A 21,518-nucleotide genomic window follows, 5' to 3' on the forward strand; every position below is an offset into this window, starting at 1 on the left:
GGCTCAGTGGATGGAGCATTGGCCCTCAGTCAAAGGCACGTACCTCAGTCCAGCTTTCAGCTAAAATTATAAGAGATGCTAAAAGGCAAGAAAAAGTACAGTCTGGCTCAGCTGGTTTGGCTCAGTGGATGGAGCATTGGCCCTCAGTCAAAGGCACGTACCTTGGTTGCAGGCTCGATCCCCAGCCCTAGTCAGAGCACGAGCCGAGAGGCAAACAAATGATGTGTCTCCCGCAGCAATGTTTCTCTCTCTCTGTCTCTCCCCCTTCCTTTCACTTTCTCTGAAAATGAATGGAAAAGTATCCTCAGGTGAGGATTAACTACAACAAAAGACACACACATACAAAACCCCCCATAATCTGTAGAGACAAAGCAAGCATTACAATCAGATTCAAATGTAAAAGAGAAGTTGGAATTATCAGAAAGAGAAATTTAAAATAGCTATAATTAATGTTCAGGGGAAAAAATAGCATGAAAAACTGAAAGGTAATGTAAACAGAGTGATGGAAACTCTTAAGAAATAATTAAAAGGAAATGCTGGAAATAAAAAACACGAACAAAAATGAAGAGTGCCTTATGGGCTCATCATGGGCAGGGTTGAGCCCATGAGTAGACGGGCTCACCAGTAGACTGTGGAAAGTACTAGTGACCATGAAGATAGGTCAAGGGAAGCCCCATAAAGTGAAATATAAAGAGAGAGAGAGAGAGAGAGAGAGAGAGAGAGAGAGAGAGAGAGAGAGAGGGAGAGAGAGAGAGAGAAGAGAGAAAGGCTGAAAAATACGGAACAGAGTTTCTAAAAGTTTTGGGACAATTTCAAAAGGTGTGACATATGTGTAATTGGAACACCAGAAGAAAAATAAATGGAGCAGACAACATATTTGAAGTAGTAATGGTCAAGAATTTTCCAAAATTAATGACAGATGCCAAACCACAGATCCAGGAAGTTGAGAGAATACCTAGCAGGATAAATATTTTAAAAAATTACACCTAGATATATCGTATTCAAATGGAAGGAAACCAAGGGCAAATAGAAAATCTTGAATTAAAAAACAGAAAGAAAATACTGATAGACAAAAATGGAAATAATTACAGTGGTCTTCTTATTAGAAACCATGTCAGCAAGAAGTGAATAGAGTGAAATACTTAAAGTATTGAGAGGGGGAAAACCCTCACCAACCTAGAAATCTATGTCCGGTGAGATTATCCTTTAAAAGTGAAGGAGCTTAGCCATACAGAAACTGAGGGAATTTGTTGTCAGCAGATCTGCCCTGTAAGAAATGTTAAAAGAAATATTAGGAGTAGGACAATGATGTAAATCAGAAACTCTAATCTATATTAAAACGGGAAGAATGTCAAAGAAAGAATAAATGAAGAGTAAACATAATTTTTCTCTTTCAATTGATCTAAAAGATAACTATTTAAAGTAATTACAGTAACAATGTATTGGGTAAGTATACCAAATAGAAGAGTGAAATATCCTAAGGAACAGAAGGGAGGAATTAGGAATATTTTGTTAAAAGGTACCTGAAATACTTGTATGGTGGTACAGTGTTATTTGAAGGTAGACTTAGATTGTTAAAACGAATATTGGAAACTCTAGGACAACCAATAAAAAAAGTACAGAAGAAATTTAACTGATAGGCTGCAAGGACATAAAATGGGATTATATAAAATGTTCAATTAAAGCCAGAGCAGGCAGAAAAAAGAGGTATAACATTTAACAAAGATCAAACACAATAAATAGAAAATTTATAAACTGTAGGTATTAATTCAACTAAATCGATAATAGCTTTAGATGATAATGGTCTAAATCTAGCAATGAAAAGAAGATTATCGAAAAAGCAGACTCTACAATGCAAAAACATTGCCTAGAGAGAAATTTATAACATTAGGTATATATATTTTAAAAAAAGGAATGGTCTAAAATGAATAACTTCAGCCTTCTATCTTAGGAAAATAGAGAAAGAACAATGCAAGCCTAAGGCAAGCAGAACAAAAGAAATAAAAATCAGAGAAGAAATCAATGAAATTGAAAACAAAAAAACACACAGAAAAATAAAAAACCCTAAAAGCTGTTTTTTTTTAAAAAAAAATCAATAAAATTGATAAACTCCTAGACAGACTACCCAAGAATAAAAGATAAAATACATAAATTAATATTACAAATGAAGGGAGGACCGTTACTCTTCCTACGAACATCAAAACAATAATAAAGGAATACTGTGTGTCCACAATTGAATAACTTAGATTAAATAGATCAAAGATATAAATAACCAACACTCACACAAAAAGAAAAGGTCTGAATAAGTCTATAACTATTGAAGAAATTATTTTACTTTTAATCTATTTTATAAAATATTTAAATTATAGAATGTTTTAAAATAATTAATAGCTCTAAATTATTAAATAAAAATAGTATAACCTTACAAAAATGAAATTCAGCTCTAGATGATTTCACTGGTGAATTCTACTAAACATTTAAGGAAGAAATACCAATTCTCTACAGTCTCTTTCAGAAAATAATAGAGAGACTGTGAGACCATCATTACCCTAATACCAAATCCAGATAAAGGCATTACAAGAAAGGAAAACTATAGATCAATATCACTCATGAACATAGATGCGAACATCTTCAACAACGCATTAGTAAAATGAGGCCAACAATGTATAAAAATAATTATACACCACAACCAAATGGGATTTACTTTATAGAGATTCAAGACTGGCTTGATGTAATGTAGTCCACTGTATCAATAATGTAAGAAAGAAAAGTCATAGGATCATATAGTGGATACAGATTAGGCATTGGATGAATTTCAACACCTATTCATAATAAAAATTCTCAGCAAACTTGGAATAGAGGGGAACATCCTCAGCTTGATAAAGAACATCTGGAAACAAACTTCCTCTAACGTACTTACGATGAGAAACTAGATGCTTGCCCCTTAAGTTCCCCTGAAGAACAAGGAAGGCTGTTCTCTCACACAGCTCCTGTTCAGCATTGTCCTGAAAGTCCGACCTGAGGCAGTAAGACAAGAAAATGGGATAAAAGGTATACAGGTTGGGAAATGTGGTAAGCGGCTAATGGCTCCCAAACATAAGTCCACATCCTAATCCCCAGAGCCTGTGAATATTAGCTTATTTGGGGGGGAAAAAAAAGATTTTGCTGATGTGGTTAAATTAAGGACATTGAGATGAAGTGATTGTTCTGGATTATCTAGGTGGTCCCTCAATACCATCACAAATGTTCCTGTAGGAGAGGCAGAGGAAGTTTCAGCTCACACAGGGGAGAGAAGCAATGTGAAGAGGGTGACAGATTCTGGTTTCCTTCTTGCGAGGCTCTTTTCACAGAGTCCCCTTCTTCACTCTCTGCATTTCACTCATCAGAGATGCTTTATGAGGACTCTATTTAAATATGGCTCTCTCTCCTCAAATCCGCCACTCTCTCCTGTTACATTGCTTATTTGTTTCACGGCACTTATCTCCACCTGGCTTTTGTTAAATATTTAAGCTTATTGTCTTCCTCTTCCAGAAATTATCACAAGGGCAGGAACTTGGTCTGTTTTGTTTAGTGGTCTATTCCCAGCACCTAGAAGAGTCTAGAGCCGTGGTTGGCAAACTGCGGCTCGAGAGCCACATGCGGCTCTTTGGCCCCTTGAGTGTGGCTCTTCCTAAGCCTTAGGAGTACTCTAATTAAGTTAATAACAATGTACCTACCTATATTGTTTAAGTTTAAAAAATTTGGCTCTCAAAAGAAATTTCAATCGTTGTACTGTTGATATTTGGCTCTGTTGACTAATGAGTTTGCCGACCACTGGCCTAAAGCATAGTAAGCATTTAGTCAATATTTGTTGAATGAATGCATGCATGACAATTATGTCTCCATTTCCCCCACATGGGCCTACCTACAGACCCAAAGCAAAGAAGGCTTCCAGTGAACTGTTCCAATGTGTCAGAATTCCTATGGTATTTCTAGACTGCAACCCTACCCCGGTCTTCGCTTCGTTCGCATGTGTATAATGCTTAACAGTTTCCGGAGTGCTTTCACATAGATTGTCTCTTTTGATTCCTCAAATATGAAGCCAGTAAGAATTTCCAGATCTATTTTACAAATGAGAGAGATTAGGCCCCAGTTGATGTGGCTCAGCGTTGAGCATTGACTCATGAACCAAGAGGTCACAGTTAGATTCCTGGTTAGGGCACATGCCCAGGTTGCAGGCTCGATCTTTGGTGGGTGGTGTGCAGGAGGCAGCAGATCAAAGTTTCTCTCACATTTTGATGTTTCTATTTCTCTCTCCCTCTCCCTTCCTCTATGAAATCAATAAAAATATCTTTTAAAAATGAGAGAGATTAGGAGATGGAATTTGAAGGTAAATTTCAGAGCTAGAGCTGGAAACGAGATCTGCTGACTTCTAGCTCATCACGTGATTACGCAGGACTAGGGTTCACCTCCACTTGCATGTAGAATGTATGTGGCTTTGAGGGCAAGGGTGTGGGTATTGCTTTTTATATTTTTCACAGCGCTTTACACACAGTGCACCTACTAAAGGCATATCTTTTTGAACCTTTCCATACGCACAATAGTTGTGGATGTATCTCTTCTAATGGAAACTAGAGGGGAAAGTTTTGGCCACTTTTTCCCTCCACTTCCATCGACCATTTTTTTGATAGACCCTGAGAGACTCTCAGAGATTTGCCTTACCTGTAAACCCATGGATTCAATGAGCTCGGGCTATAAATTTGCACAGGAATCACTTAGGGGCCTCGCTGATATTCAGATTTAGATTCAGTTGGTCTAGTGCAGGGCCTGAGAAGTCTGCACTTTTGACAAATTCCCTGATGGTACCCATGCTGCTGGGCTGTTATCCACACTTCGAGTATTTCAGGAATAGGTAACCACATGAAAGACAGAATCTGTATTTGGCTATATGTCTGTGTGAACTAAATAAGTTTCTTGGAGACACTGTATGTAGCATATTGGGTAAGCTATATTGCTTTCGTTAAAATTCTACCTCCTCTGCTTACTATGTAACCACAAGCAAGTTACCTAACATTTTGTGCTTCAATTTCCTCTTTAAAAATGGTGATCATTTTCCCTGGCCAGAGTCACTCAGTTGGTTGAGCATTGTCCCATGCACCAAAAGGCCACTGGTTCGATCCCCACTTGGGAAGTGTATGGGAGGCAACTGAGGCAACCGATCAATGTTCCTCTCTCTCTCTCTCTCTCTCTCTCTCTCTCCTCCCTTTCTTCCCTCTCTCCCACTTGCCCCCTCTCCCTTCCTCTCTCTCTAAAAAAAAAAAAAAAATGGATCATTTTAGTACCTAACTTTTACAGCTGTCATGAGGATTAACTGAGTTAATACTTTCAGAGCACCTAGAATAGTGCATGGTACATCACCCTTGGTGAATCTTAACTGTGATTATTGCTTCTTTGTCTCCTTATGTTATTCTGTTAAACTGCATCAATAGGTAGGAGATATATTTCAGAGACAAGAAGTCATTTAAAACATTTGCAAGTTATGAACTAACAAAGGATTTTCATAAAAATCCTAATCTGGTTGGAAGACAGTGCATTTATTAACAAACAACACAGTGGAAATCAACTATTGGTGATTCATCTTGTGTTGTCACAGCTGTTCTGTGTGCTTTTTATCAAGCATAAGGAAATGAGGGAAAAATGAGTTGGCAATCCATTTTTGTAGTAAAGTGTTATATGATGTTAAGTACAGGGAATAAAATTGTTTTATTCATCTCAGTTATGCATTAAATAAACCAACTTGATTTTAATTGGTGATATGGAAATATAGAGGCAAGAGCCCCGGGGGTTCGTGAGAATTCATTTGGTTCTTAATTTAATTCATTTTATAGTAAAGCATGGAAATAATTATTTTAAAGAGATATATATTTTTTAGTTTTTCAACTAATTCTTGAAAAAGTTGTGTTCTTCAGGAAAAAAAAAAAATCTACACAACTCATTTCTTCCACTGACTCAAAAGTGTAAAAAAATAAGTGTTTAAATTGACATGCAGTGTTTCTGCCTTGTGTTTTAGGATCAGATTTTATTAAGACTTCTACTGGAAAAGAAACAGTCAATGCCACCTTCCCGGTAGCTATAGTAATGCTACGGGCCATTAGAGATTTCTTCTGGAAAACTGGAAAAAAGGTATGTTATTGCCAGCACATCTTTCTTCAGAGTAAAGCTAATGCTATTTATAATACGTGTTACAGCCCCGATAACTGTCTTCGTATGCAGAAGGTGTGAATGAGTTACCCTTATTAAGATAAATGTTTAATTTACTTTTCATTGCAAAAGAACACATGCCCGGAGAAACATGTGCAGGGAACAGAAAGTGCGTGTGAGTGTGGGAGTAAGTATGTGTGATCGAGATGCAAACTTACTTTATGGCCTTTTCTTAACCGGAGACAATTTTATCACTGACAAGAAATTCCTAAATGGGTTCTTTAACGAACTAATTCTGCTGCAACACAGAGGCTTTCTGGTAAGGTGTTGGCCAGAGAAAACAGGTTAATGCAGAAATTAAACTTCCTTGAGGAATGGAAAGAATTGCAGAGTAACATTTATTGAATGATAAGCTGTGGTGGTGATATGAAAAGTATGCAACATAATGGGAAATAATCTTTTCCTGTCATTATTGAAGGACACACATAAATTGGTTTTTCTGTTGGGAAACCCCCGGTCCAGAAAAACTTATTACTTTTAATAATATGAGGTGAAGAGAAAATTCTTGAGGAGATGAACTTATTAAACAAAATAATGAAATGCTGTGAAACAGCAGGGAAAAGGTAGCTAGACGTTATATAGCTCTTGAATTAAATATCCATTTTTGCGTTTTATGGCAGTTAGATGTGCTCTTTGGAAGGCTGTTAAGCTGAGGAGGGTATATGCTAGCTTTTGTCAGCTTTTCGAAAAATAATACATATTTTTTGAAACATGAAGTTAACAGAAAAATGCGTATGAGGTGTTTTTTAAAATGAGTTTGCATTTTTCTTTTCATTTCAAGTTGCTTGTTTAGTTGCAAATTATCTCAAAAGGAATTTTTTTTACATCATTGGAAAGAACGGTAATTTTTTTTTTTAAATGAGACTTTCCCTTCCTCAGAAGACATCCTGTAAAACCAATCTTGTGATTTCTGCCAAATAGAAAACCTGAAAAAGATCTTTAATCCTTTGCTAACTGGATGTGATGACTTTATATGTGGCTGTAGCTTCTGTTTATTTTGGAATCGGAGACCTTTTTGAGAATGTACTGGGTTTGAGAAGCAATTAACTCCTTCCAGAATTTTCTCCTTCAGAAAAACTTCATATCTTGCCTGGCCAGTGTTGCTCACTGGTTGATTGTCAACGAATGAACCAGGAGATGCCAGTTCGATTCTCAGTCAAGGCACATGCCCGGGTTGTGGGCTCAATCCCCAGTGTGGGGTGTGCAGGAGGCAGTTAATCAATGACTATCTCTCATCATTGATGTTTCTCTTTTTCTTCTCCCTTCCTCTCTGAAATCAATTAATATATCTATAATAATGAAAGCATAATATGCTAATTAGACCGGACGTCCTTCTGGATGACCTTCTGGATGAAGCTGGGGCTGTGAGGGCCAAGCCCCTTGCACGAATTTTGTGCATTGAGCCTCTAGTATGTATATAAAAGAATAACTTCATATCTTTAAAAAGTACAAAATAGGTTAAGTAACAACTGTGACCTACATATGAAAGTTGACCCAACTTGAATAACACTTCTTGGTTGCCTTTCTGTAGTGATCCAAATTAAAAAATTTAAGTAAAGCTCTAAAAATGAGAGAACTCTATCTTTACCCCTCCTCCCCTTCCCCATTGAGTGAGTGGGCCCACCACTTACTAGACCAGCACTTCTTTTTCTCAGCCCAGTAACATCCAAATAGATGTGAAGCCTTTTCTACTTGTAGAGGCCTGGGCACGCATCCCTGCAGTGCTGCATCGGGGGAGTTCTCAGACCTGTCCACATTCCATAAGCTCCATAGTTGGGATTAAAACTCTCCATTGGGAACCCAATCCTGTTTTAGTCTCAACAAACATTCATTGAGTCCTTAACTATGTACCATGTTAACCTATGTTATATGTTAGTTAGGGACACCAAAATGAGCAAGTCTCTTCCCAGAAGATCCCTTAGACAACAAGCAAAGAATTTCAATAGAAGTTTTAAATGCTCTATGTTCTAGACCAGAGTAGAGAGCCAGGGATGTTTTGCTGTCTTTCAGCACTTTCTTTTTGAATTGTGTTGACTCTTTCCTCAGTTTCATTCAGATAGGGACAGGTACAAGGTAAACTGTATTCATTTTCATCACATTTGGTTTCATACAGTGAGGTGCTGTGTGTGTGTCTTGCAAATCAGGTGCATCCTTTCAGGTTGTTGACAGGTTGCCTGGGCTATAAAGTTTCTACATCATTGATTTAAGGGGAGTTTTAAAATGGGATCAGCCGCCTTCCCGACCGTGATTAGTGCCACTCCTGAGAAGCAGAGGTTTAATATTTCATAACTGATTTCATTGCAGGTTCATGTTTTCCATGTTCTCTGCCTCATAAAAGGTGCAAACTTATGCTAGAACCTTTCTTCAGAAGCATTGCCCAACAGACTTGCTGACACAACTGAATCCTGTAGGAAAATCTATATGCAGCACTGCCTAATTGATAGAAGTGCTCCTGTGATTAACATGTATGCTAATATCAGCTAATAGATTTTTTTTTTTTTGCCTCTTCTCAATAAATAACCCATCCCACTTGCCTGCCCCATTCTCCCAACTCCCCTCACTCTTACAGAGTCGCTTGGGTTCCAGAGCAATAGGCAGATGTGGTTAGAATCTCTGCACAGCTGCTGCTTAGCTGTGCGACGCGTGTGATTGAGGCATGGAAACCAGTTGGAAGACCTTTATTGATATTCCTTGTGAGAAGTGATGAGGGTCAAAACGAAAGCAGCGAAATTGAGAGTAGATAGGAAAGTGTGCACAGGGGGCATATAGAAGTGAAGAGGGTAGGACTGAGGGGCCTTGACTGTTGATCGATTGGGTGTGGTAAGGTGAGGAAAACGGTGGAGTCCTGGTGAACTATGAGGTTCCTAGCTTGGGTTCATTTCTTATTGCTTCCCTTCTCCAGCATTCTGTTAGCTGTCACCGCTGCTGGTGTGCCTAGGAAACCCACAGCTCCGAGTAGTCAAGTGCATGAGAGTTAGGACTCGGGCCAGGGGGTGGTTTCTTGATTGCTCCCGTCTAGTTCTTGAGACAGGTGAATCCAGATAAGCAGGTTTTACTGTGTGTAGAGCACATTTGTCCTTTTCCAATGGGCTCAGGGACATCATTTGTAAACATCAGTTATTGGCTAAATGGTGCTGTTTTATGGGCACCTTCAAAGACTACTGAATTGCGAAAAGCCCCTACACTGCCTTTTTCTGCTGTGCTTCTTGAATGAGTCTGGCTGCTTTATATAACTGTCTACTTACAACTTAGGGGGAAACGTCCCTGCAGTTGAAGCTGATTAAAACAACTGTCAGCGCTCCTTGCTGATTGCTGCCAGAGTGGTTAGTGTGGGCTCTCTGGTTTGCTGTTGTTTTAGATACACATGTGAGTTTTGCACCTCGAGATGAAGGGCTGAAAGGTGTCTCTCCAGGCTTACTAGTAGAAATGTAGAATGAGTGGGCTTTTGTGAGATGTTTTCCTATTTATTGACACTTTTTTCTTACCCCAGGTTCACAGCTATCGTCTAGGACAGTGGTTCTCAACCTTCTGGCCCTTTAAATACAGTTCCTCATGTTGTGACCCAACCATAAAATTATTTTCGTTGCTACTTCATAACTGTAATGCTGCTACTGGTATGAATCGTAATGTAAATATCTGATATGCAGGATGGTCTTAGGCGACCCCTGTGAAAGGGGTCTAGCAGGACCAAAGGGGTTGCGACCCACAGGTTGAGAACCGCTGGTCTAGGTGGTTGAGGTTTATGACTTTCCAATAAGTGCAGTGTCAATGAGGGTTATTAACTCTCATTAGTGCCTCCTCAGAAGCACGTTCTTCTCATTAGTCTTGGAAAAGCCATTCTGTAGTTTGAATGGGCGTGAGTCAGTCATCTAAGCTCTTCTGCTGGGTGGACTGAAATAGACTAAAAAAAAGAGAGCGAGAGAATTGAGACCTGTATTAATGCAGTAGCATTTTTAAAAATAACCCAGTGATAATGAACCTTGTTGTCGTTCCCACCTTCCCTTGTAGACAGGCTTTAAGCCGGCAGGAGGCATCCGCAGTGCCAAGGACTCCCTGGCCTGGCTCTCCCTCATAAAGGAGGAGCTGGGAGATGAGTGGCTGAAGCCAGAACTCTTTCGGATCGGTGCCAGCGCTCTGCTTTCCGACATTGAGAGGCAGGTGAGTAGTAGCCCATTGTCCTTGGAACAAACTGATAAGTGTTTTGGAGAGAGAAATGAAAAGTCGCCTATAGGGCTGTGAGAACTAGAGGTGAAAACTCATTTGACTTGCCCGGCCGGCATAGCTCAGTGATTGAACATCACCCTGTGATCCAGGAGGCACGGTTCGATTCCTGGTCAGGGCACATGCCCAGGTTGCGGGCTCAATCCCCAGTGTGGGGCGTGCAGGAGGCAGCCAATCAATGATTCTCTCTCATCATTGATGTTTCTATCGCTCTCTCCCTCTCCCTTCCTCTCTGAATCAATATAAATATATTTAAAAGCAAAACAAAACTCATCTGACGTATGTCATCATATCCAAACTTCTGCCTTCTTCCAAGCAAAACTGCCCCTGAAGTGGGTTGGATGGAGGTTTTGCTGAAGTGCAGAATAATGGGGCTTTATAATGAAGTGTTAATTAACATCATTAATTATTGTATAATAGTATGATTATTAATTAATGTGTAATAATATAATAATTATTAATTAAAAAACTGCTCCCCTCACAGATTTATCATCACGTGACTGGAAGATACGCAGCTTATCATGATCTTCCAATGTGTTAAACCTGAAGTGGATTCCAGAAAACATTTTTCACAACGTTTAAAAATTATTTCTCTACATGATTATGAAAATTACTTAATTAAAAAATGAGAGACTAGGTAACTGCCTTTTTCCCCTTAAAATTTCCGTTGAATTTAATTCAGAGAATGAAAGAAAAATGCCAGCTAATCCACACATGGAACTCATTTCAGGCACATCTGAAATGCCCTTAATGACTAGATCTGCACTGTTAATTGTGTGAAGGTTTTCTCTTTAAAACTCTGAGTATCACGTTAATGACAGCATTGACAACATTAAATTCTAAGGAAAAAATGTTGACGTGCCCAAGAAACGTGCAGAAGAAACTGGCCTGCTGCTTTCCTTCTGCGACCCAGGACTCACTGGCTCCGCACTAACTTCCTGCCATGAAAATCCGTCTTTAATTTTTGCAACAGATATGCTCTTTTATTAATTGTTTTGTTAATGAAATGCCTGTCATTGCAGTATGAAACTATGGATGTCATTGAATTTTTTAAATAAAAAAAATCCCTGTAGTTGTTTATTTCTTTAAAATTTTAAATTGTCACCATACATTGCAAACATGAATTCATGAAACATATAAAGAGGTTATCAATGACTTTCTGAATCCTGACTCTCTCTGGTAGAGTCCAGGGGTACTTATCTCAGGTGCAGCACCCCCAGCCCATTATTAATGAGTACAACTTACGTCTATATTCTGAAACTTAAGATTTTCTAGTACAGTGAATAGGGGTAAAACAGCAGACACTAACATAACACTTAATAAGTGCTCAACTCTTTACATACACCAATTTACTTAATCCTTATTTAATCTCTATAACAGTGATGTAACTACATGAAGGTTTTAAATCCTTACAACAATGAATCCTGATATTATCATCCTTTATTCAGATGCGGGATTGAGGCACAGAGAGTTTAAGCAACTTGCCAAAGATCACGGAGCTCAAAAATTAGCAGTCAAGAATCAAGCCCAGGCAGACAGTCTGGCTCCCGAGCCTGTGCGGGCACTCCCATGTGGAACTGTCCTGCAGCACACCCGGGCACACAAACAGCTCACGGTCAGCGGTGCGGGATCATCGTCTCTGTTTTACTCAGCTGGTTCCTTTGGCGGCTGAGGTCTCTCCCAACTTCACACCTCCACCTGTGTTGCTTGCTAGCACCTTTACCACATTATAAAACCTGTTTTTTCTTTTTTGTTTAATAGTTAAAATAATTTATTTTGATACAATTAATTGATATTAATTTTCAATCTAAAACTGCATCAGGAAACTGATTACATTTCCAAATCGACATTCACTTAGTTTATACTATGAATCAGGTACTCAGACACAGTATTTTTTAAAATTTCTTTATTGATTAAGGTATTACATATGTGTCCTTATCCCCCCATTACCCCCCCATCTCTCCCACTCATGCCCTCACCCCCCTGTTGTCTGTGTCCCTTGGTTAGGCTTATATGCATGCATACAAGTCCTTTGGTTGGTCTCTCCCCCTTACCCCCACCCTCACCTACCTTCCCTCTGAGGTTTGATGGTCTGATCAATGTTTCTCTGTCTCTGGATCTGTTTTTGTTCATCAGACACAGTATTGAGACGCTTCAGGGCATTTGCTCATTTAAAAAATATATATATTTTTCTCATCACCATTTATCCCCTCTTGCCCCTATTTTTTTTTTAAATGGTGATTTTGATGGAGTCTTCTCCTTCCTGAATGAATCTCTAGCTACTCATGAACGAGAAACTGGGAGTCAGTTGCAGTTGTGACTCTCACCTGCCGGGTCCTGGCCCAGCCCCTTCCTCTTCTAGCTCTGTGACCTTGGCCCAGTAGGTTCACATTTCTGGACCTCCGTTTCTTTATCTGTGAAATAAAAGGACTGAGGCAGGTGATATCAAGGTGCTTTCAGCCCTAACATTACAATGCCCTAAGGATAAACCATAACAGATCCAAGAAGATGCTTTATGGCTATAAAGAGGAAAAGTTTATTGTAGCAATCTAAGTTAGAATTCGCCTCTCAGGAGTCAATTAGGCAAGTCCCTCAAAGCACCTCTCTAACTGTAAATGAAATGACGGAAATAAGTACAGAGAAGTAATCCTGCTTTCCCCCAACACCTTAGCAGAAAGCTGGCTTTTGACTTATGTCTTTGGACGTGGTCAGTGACTCTGAATGCCGCTTCCACCTTCATAACAGGCTGGCCCAGGTGTCCCCCAGCACAAAGGTCAGTCACCTTTGGAGAAGAAACTGCAGAAAATAATTACACTCTATCACCTTTGAAGCTATTTCAATTTCACAGGGGTTTCTGTTTTCCTCCCATTAAACCCAGCTGGTCACTTTAGTTGATCAAGTGAACAGGCATCATTATCTTCAATTCTAATTTATATGAGACAGCCACAGAAATTGACCTCTGTGGACGATTATAGATTCACACAGGAAATTAAGACTGGTGAGTCCCTCAGACCTATTAGAGGCTGATGAGCATGGCCTGCTCTAAAGGTAAATAATCTTGTATTTTGGGGGACAATTTATTCCAAGGACTATTGGCCTCTTCGTCAGAAATGTCTGCCCCTTACCTGGCTCTTGAAGTCAAATATAACAAGGATGACTTTAATAGAAAACAACCAATCATAAAGTTTAGGGGCTTAAAATGACTTTAGAGACTCTGTAATTTTATCCTTTTTTTTTTTTTTTTTTTAGTGTGAGAAGAGAAACTCAAAGTGGGAAGTCACTTATGCAAAGTCACAGAGAACGTAGATCCACATCACGCCATGAAATATTCTACAGGTCATAGCCAGGGCATTGGAATTGACATTTCATAATTGTTTATAAATCCTGCCATACCTAGTATTATGTTTGTCAACACGTGAGCTTTAGACTTTTGAAGGACTCACTTTTGCCTCTAGGAGTCTTCTGAATGGTATTGGGAGATGATCAGCCATCTAAATCTAGTCCAAATGCTGGTGTGGTTAATTTCATTTCTTGGACTTTCAGAATTTTTGGTGACCTCAAGAACTGAACATTTTTTTAAAAAAGGTAGTTCAATGTTGCTTTTAAAAAAAGAAAAAAGAAAGAAAAGAAAACAGGGGGCCTTGTTTGGATTCTAGTTTGTCTACAAATGGAGAGAAAATGATGTATACTTGCAAAACAATTTCATAATTATAATATTGTTGCCTCATTGTGGATTATTTCAGCACTAATGGGAAATTTGGGCATATTAGTTTGTATGAAATACAGCATCTGAGGAGACCTATGCAAAGTGGGAACCACTTCAGATATCTTCCTGGAAGTGCATCCTCACAAGAACGTGATACAGTGTCTGTCCTGATGGAGCAGAGCAGCTTGCTGTCCTACATCTGTGTCTCAAACCCAATCTAGAAAACCACGTGTTTCTTTGGAAAAATCAGCTTGCACTTCTAGTACATGGGGAGACCAATATTAATTTTTCTTCTGTCAACTTGATCATTTTTTTTTACACAGCATAAATAGGGCCAGAGTGCAGAAATAGAAAGAAGAAAGAATTTGATTTGATTGTATTTTCTAAGGAAATGAAACGTTATGCCCATTTGGACGCTATGAAAAAGGTATGAGGTGAAATCAATTCCTACAATTGTTTTCCTGATCATGTGCAAGAGTCTTGCCTCCCAAAGGAACATAGATATTTTATAACCACCACCAAATGATCCTTTCCAGAAATGACCACAGGTAACATCTGGCTGATATATAAAATAGGTAGTAAAAATAATCATTTTTAATTAACTAAAACCTGCTCAGGAGAGAGAGTCAGTGGAATAGCCATCTGGTCAATTCTCAGTTAATAGGACAAATGAGGATCGAATGTTTAATGCAATATATGTGAAATAGTTAGTGACCTTATGATGAACTAAAACTTTTTTTAGGAAGAACAGGGGTGAGGAGGAGGAATCAGAGCATCTAGAAAGAACAGACATAAAATTTGATTTTTTTATTTTTACAAGTACATCTTATACTATAAAATGTAGGTAGAATAGAAGAAGCCTAGGTTTTTGTGGCATTATTTTCTCTGGTTCAGGGACAGGAAATGAGTTGTAATTCATTTGAACAGTGAAATGAGGTTATACTTTATTCTGGAGCTTGACGAGGATGATGAAGAGTTTTAAAAAGTCATTGTAAACAAAGGTAAAAGGATCTGGGAGAAGATTGAAGGGTACTTGATGTCTAACGGTCCCAGGAAAGGGTACTTCTACATTAGATCTTAGCAGACAAGAGTCCCGTATTTCCTCTAGAGAAGAGGAAATGAGCTCATGCTACATGTGAAGTTAGGTTAGTTCAAGGGAAGATTCCTTTAATGCTCTGAAGTGTGTTACTAAAAAGGGACATTTGCTATTCCCTTCTCAGAAGTAAATTCTTTGATCGGAGTGGTTAGTTGTGCTGCCAAAGAAAGCAGTTCCCTACTTTCCCAAACTATTTTACATGAGAAATACTGGGAGAGTTTATAAAAAACAGAATTCCAGCCCTACCCCCAGAGTTTCTAATTCAGTAAATTGGCTATGGGGCCCCAGAATTTGCATTTCCAAGCAGTTCCCAGGTGATGTTAATGCTATGACCTGGGAACCACACTTTGAGAACCACTTGACTGGAAAGCCAGTACTCAACACCTAGATTTCAAAGTAAATGCCTCTTTCCGTGATAAAACCCACCAGTGGCAGCACTTCTAAATCATGAAACTCCAGGATAGAGGTGTATATTTTGTTGCTTTTCATAGCCAAGAACAGGAGTCAGAACAATGGAAATGACATTATCCCTTAATCCTTTCACAGTCGGCAGTGAACTTGATTACACTCTGGGCTTAAAAGCAAGCTGCGGAGCCTAGAATAAACATTTTAGATGAGGTTAGAATCATTATCCACAAAATCTTCCAAGGGATTGCAGCAAGTCGAGATAGATTCAGCTGTATGTGATTTTTACCTATTGGAATGCCTTAACTTTTGGTGATTCCAGTATAATTGCACTTAAACCCAAGACCTATTTTAACAGAGCCCATTCTTTAATTTATATTTGAAATAGATAAAATATTCCAGGGAGGGAACTTTTCTCAGGTGCTTGGCTTCTTAATGTGAAGCTACTGTGTAAGGGGTAAGGAAAACATTAGGTCCTGTCCTTTTTAACACAAAAGGATGCTTTACATTTGTTTTTATTATATTTTTATTTATTTCAGAGAGGAACAGAGAGAGAGAGAAAGAGAGAGAGAGAGAGAGAGAGAATCAATGAGGAGAGAGAATCATTGACCAGGCACTGGGACCAAGCCCACAACCCAGGCATGTGCCCTGACTGGGAATTGAACCATGATCTCCTGGTTCATAGGACAATGCTCAACCACTGAGCCACGCTGGCTGGGCTTATTTACTTATTTATTTATTTTTATTTTAAGTATGTGTTCTGCCAGACAAAGAGCAAGCATGGTTCTTAATTGCAATAACAGAACTCCCCTCTTCCTAGTTTAAGCAGAAAATAAATTTATTTTGAAAGCATATTGAGTATCTTCTAGAAGAGGAACGCCAGATTGTTGGGCACAGAGGCAGCCAGCTAGGAATAACACCCAAACCCTTTTTGGAACTGATCCAGTGAAGACCCAATGCTACCACCTCTGGGCACTTGATACCCCAATCTGTGCCTTTGCCACCCTTGAAAGCTGGAGCCCTCCTTGATCACAGTGTCCAAAGATGGGTTCCTCCACTGCTGCCCTGGGTAACACACTCCTGTGCGACTGTCTGCTTTGTTAGAGCCTCAGCCACATGCCTGCACTCTAACTGTGAAGGAGGCTGGAAAGTGCATTTGGCCTTGGGAGAAGTGGCACTCAGTAATCATGATAGTTGTCAACCACAATATAGCGAGATGGTACTGGGGAGATGGCTCATACTGTTCCCGGGAAATCCCCGGGCGGGCTCAGGGTTGGCAGGGTTGAAACATACAAGGTGTTTATTGAGAAGGCCAGCCAACTAAGAAGACAGGGTGCTTACGAGCATTCAAATCCTGTCTCATAGCAGGGTGCAGGGGACAGGATTATAAAGGGGAAGGGCTAGGATGAGGCTGGGAATGGAATGCAGCTATGCGCAGTCCTGGAGGTCCACAGATGTCTGCTGTTATCTTTAATCCTCAGGTGAAGAAATGATGTTGATGAGATGATGTTTTGGCTCCTGGTGGGTCGGTCTGACCATGCCTATTGGTTCTGCTTGCTGGATTCACAGCTGAATCACTTCCTTAATCACTTTGCACAGGCCTTGGAAAGGAAACTTAAGAAAAACTTAACCACGGATCTACATATAAGAAACCTAATCCCCTATTCACATAAGTATATGTGTTCTAAGATTTAAAATAGTATGATTATTTTCAGATTAATTCAGGTGCTCTATCTATCAGATTATAAGTCCCCCTATCAATACTTGGTGGTAGGAAAGGATTCATTGCCTCTGGCTCTGTTTTCACTTCCGGTCAGACTCTGCAGTCACCCCTGGTCTCTTGAGAAGTCCCATGAAGTCCGTACCCTTACTCGCACCAGCAATATATGACAGTGCACCTTCCCTCAAATACTTAAATATATCTCTAGACAGATATCTGTTGACTTTCTACCAAGAGTCATGATACAATTAGGTTGTTTCCCCCCTCCCCCCACATCCTCCCCCTCATCTTCCTCCCAAACTCAACTTATTCATGATGATGATATAATTTTTCATATCATATTCTTTAGACTTTGAAATGTACTTATAGCTCTATTACATGACTTATCAGCTTCAATAATCTTTCTATCCTCTGCTCTACCAGATGAGAAAATCAGCATATTGATGTTACTACCCACCATCTGTCCTCTTCCCCTCCAAACTTTTGCTATATTATTTCTACATCATTAGAGTTTATAACATGTAATTTTGTTCTGTGACTGTAATCTCCACAATCATTTTGGTTTTAGTCCTACAGTTTTAATGAAGTTGACACGTAGGACTAGTATGTACTCTATTTATCTCTTTGCTTTTCAAAATGTGGCTTCAGGAAGGGCTTGGGGGATATTCCATGAATTTTTGCAAGCACAAAAAATACTTTCATTACATTTTCTTGACTATTTGGCTGGGTACAATTCTTGGATCACACACTTTATTTCCTGTTGCTCCAGTGTCTTCTAATGTTGACCATTGCTGTGGGAAGTAACATTCTGACTTAAACTTTTTGTCCCAATGCACAACAGGTGTTTTGGGTTGTTTTTTTTTTTTTTCCTTTCAATTCCATTAACTTTACTGAAACATGATATAGGGTTGAATGTTTTGTATCAGTTTTTCCTGGAATTCAGTGTGCCCTCTCAGTTTGTAGAGTTATGACTTATATTTCTGAAAAGTTACTTTGAAGTGTATCTTTAACTTTTTTCCTATTTTGTTATTTTTTGCCTCTTCTTCAGGATACTGCAGGTTGTTCAGGTTATTGCATATGATAAGGCTTTTTTTATCTGTCTGTCTAGCTACTATTTTTTTCTAATTCTTTTTTTCCCTACTTCATTGCATTGAACTCTTTTTCTATTTCTGACATTCTTGTTTCTTTCCATGTTTTTAGCAGAACCTGGTTGCTGCCAGTGAAATGTATGTTTCCTGGGCTCTGCAAATCATCTTTCATTTCCTATTGTCTTACAGTATCTTCCCCAAGCTCTTGTATATTTGATATGAGTTCTTGCTTTATAGATACGGTAGCTTTGTTTAGGTCTTTTTTTAAGTTTATGGCAATATGTATAGCCCAAATTTTTATCTGCTCTATGGACACATTTTTTTTCCCTTGAAAGTATTTTTTGTCTTCCATTTTATCTTTTTTCTCTTCTTTTATTTTCTTGTCATAGCTTTGCAGAGATGATATCAGTTTTTTTTCTGGATCTGCTACTGGCAGGAGGTTTGTGTGGGAGAGATGCCATGTCCATGCCCTAGGCCAGCAGGTTTCTCACTGTTCCTAGATAGACATATAGTTCCTTATGACACAGATTGTGTGTTTGAGTGGATTATTTTGTCTTCCATTATCCCTAGTTACCAGAGATCAATAGCTTTAGGGCTACTCACATTGTGTTTCTGTTCTCTGGCCCTGCCTCAATAACAGGCTGCTTCCTGCAAATATGGGGTCGCTGTAAGATTTCTCTTCTAGCTATAACGTCTCTGCTTCTCTTTAATGCCAAACTGGGTCCGGAGAAACTCCTGCTGCCAGTCTATGGACCTGTCCCTATTTATTCATAGAAATGATGGGTCCACCTTCCCGGGGTGTGACACCTACTTTAATCTGTTGACTTTTTCTGAGGCCAAGGATTTAGAATTTGCATAAATCTTACATTACAATAGAAAGAATTGTTAATTGTGTTTGGGATGAATATAAATTCTGGCTGGCTTTGAAACGAGTAGTAGAAACAACAGCAAGTTGAGAAATGGGGATTGAAGCTACAGTGCCTGAGGCATCTGGCATGATTCATATCTCACTCTCAGATAAGACATCTTCCCATTAGAATATCGAGGGGGATAATAGGTAAAACTGAACTTAGAAAGTGTCTGGCTTGTAGAAGCTGTTCAAAAATTCCAGTTATTCTCTCTACAACCATAATGACACTGAAAAAAAAAAAAAAAAAAAAAAAAGGTGGGAAATCAGCCGTATACAAATATACTGTTTTGGTAATACAAATCTAATAGTTTTATGAACATAAATGTGTCCCTCCTGCTCTAGTTCCTCCTATTGGGCATCTTGGAAGCCCATTCATCACTACGCAGAATCAGAAAGAAGGATTCAAAATCAGAAGCTATTTCTCTCACTTATATCACTTAACAGTAACAGCTGGTTCCTATCATTCTTTAAGTGATTCTTATAATTAAATTATTGCCTTGTGTCTTTTTCTGATTCTCCTTTTATGGCAGGTTGTGCCGCACTCAGCCTGGCCAGGGGTGAACCTGGGGGGTAGGGGCGGCGAGCGGTGAAGGATTAAAGAAGACAGACAAGAGAATAAAGCTGGGGCTAGGTGGGATACTGCCATCTGAGGCCAAGTCTTTATTTTATAGCCAGATTCCACGAGGCAAGAAAGGGCGTGGTCAAGATGTTTACAATGTTCTCAAGGGCTTCCAATCTACTTAATTACATGCATCTGAACTCTATCAAGCTTTGTTTTGGCAGCACTTGCTGCACCTCCCGCAGCCTATGTCACTTAGCCACCTGGAACCACAGGTTCGGATTATAAGGTCAAGCTTACAACCATAGCCTTTGGCTATAATTGTGCTGGGAGGGCTTTGCCCTCCAAGCTGGGACTTGCATGTGGCTTTGCCACGAGAGGACCATGCCCTCTCATTAGTCTGAGGCTCGAACCTGTAGCTGCTCTCCACAGCAGGTCAGTTTTGTGTGTGTGTGTGGGGGGGGGGGGCGGAGGGTAGTTGGGACAAGGGAGGGGGAAGGGGTCTTCACTCTGTAGTGTTAGTCTTATACAGCAGGACTGGCAGACAGCTTTCTTACCTGGAGCTTTGCGGGTCTGGCACTTAAGAGTGGAAGGAGCCAAAACCAGTTTGGCTCAGTGGATAGAGCGTCGGACTGCGGACTGAAAGGCCCCAGGTTCGATTCCGGTCAAGGGCATGTACCTGGGTTGCAGGCATATCCCCAGGAGATGTGCAGGAGGCAGTTGATCGATGTTTCTCTCTCATCGATGTTTCTAACTCTCTATCTCTCTCCCTTCCTCTCTGTAAAATCAATAAAATATATTAAAAAAAAAAAAGAGTGGAAGGAAATCTGAGTCAGCAAAGAGGCTCTACGTGTGGGATGGGTATAGGAAAACAGATTTTAAACTAGGAGATCACAGAAGGAGAAGTTAGGGGCAGGTTGCACACTGGGGTGGTCTAGGACAGAAGTCTAGCTGGCCTGTGTATTCTCCCTTCATCATGATGACACCGTGTCTGGAGCTAGTAAAATGTAGGGATAGAGCATATAATCTTCAATCTACCTGTCTGCACTGCCTGTATGTTCACCCCTAGTGGGAACTCTGATAGGTAAGCTGTTGTAACTTCTTTAAACCCCTTAAATTACAGCGGTTCTCAACTTGTGGGTCGAAACCCCTTTGGAGGTCGAACGACCCTTTCACAGGGGTCGCCTAAGACCATCCTGCATATCAGATATTTACATTACGATTCATAACAGTAGCAAAATTGCAGTTATGAAGTAGCAACGAAAATAATTTTATGGTTGGGGTCACAACATGAGGAACTGTGTTTAAAGGGCCAGAAGGTTGAGAACCACTGCCTTAAAACATCCAGTAAAGTAACTTAAAGAGAGTAGGTGCTCTAGATTAATTTGTTAAACTAATTTAAACAGTACTTGTTACTCGAGATAAATACAAGGAAGATATGGTTATAAAATAAGACTGATCCACAAGATAAAGACCAAAATTCAGTGCTGTCCAGGTGGACAAAATATAGCTTTGCTGGTGAATGGAATTCCTAAATAAATGCATAATACATATTTTCAGAGGAGTTTTTCAT

At 39.5% G+C, this 21,518-nt stretch overlaps 1 protein-coding gene across 2 annotated transcripts in view; it reads left to right on the forward strand.

The window, feature by feature from the left end:
* Positions 1–11,168, forward strand: part of DERA (deoxyribose-phosphate aldolase) — a 97,645-nt gene extending 86,477 nt beyond the window's left edge. Inside the window, exons 7-9 of one of the 2 annotated variants that reach the window (XM_059682303.1) lie at positions 6,050–6,166; positions 10,253–10,398; positions 10,946–11,168. In XM_059682303.1, the coding sequence (XP_059538286.1) occupies positions 6,050–6,166; positions 10,253–10,398; positions 10,946–11,002 (320 nt within the window). In that variant the 3' untranslated portion in view covers positions 11,003–11,168. Of the gene's footprint in view, positions 1–6,049; positions 6,167–10,248; positions 10,399–10,945 lie in introns of both variants that reach the window. The other variant, XM_059682302.1, reaches the window with a different exon arrangement.
* The last annotated feature ends 10,350 nt before the right edge of the window (positions 11,169–21,518 follow it).

This window comes from Myotis daubentonii, chromosome 2, assembly GCF_963259705.1.
Source record: "Myotis daubentonii chromosome 2, mMyoDau2.1, whole genome shotgun sequence".
NCBI lineage: Eukaryota > Metazoa > Chordata > Mammalia > Chiroptera > Vespertilionidae > Myotis > Myotis daubentonii.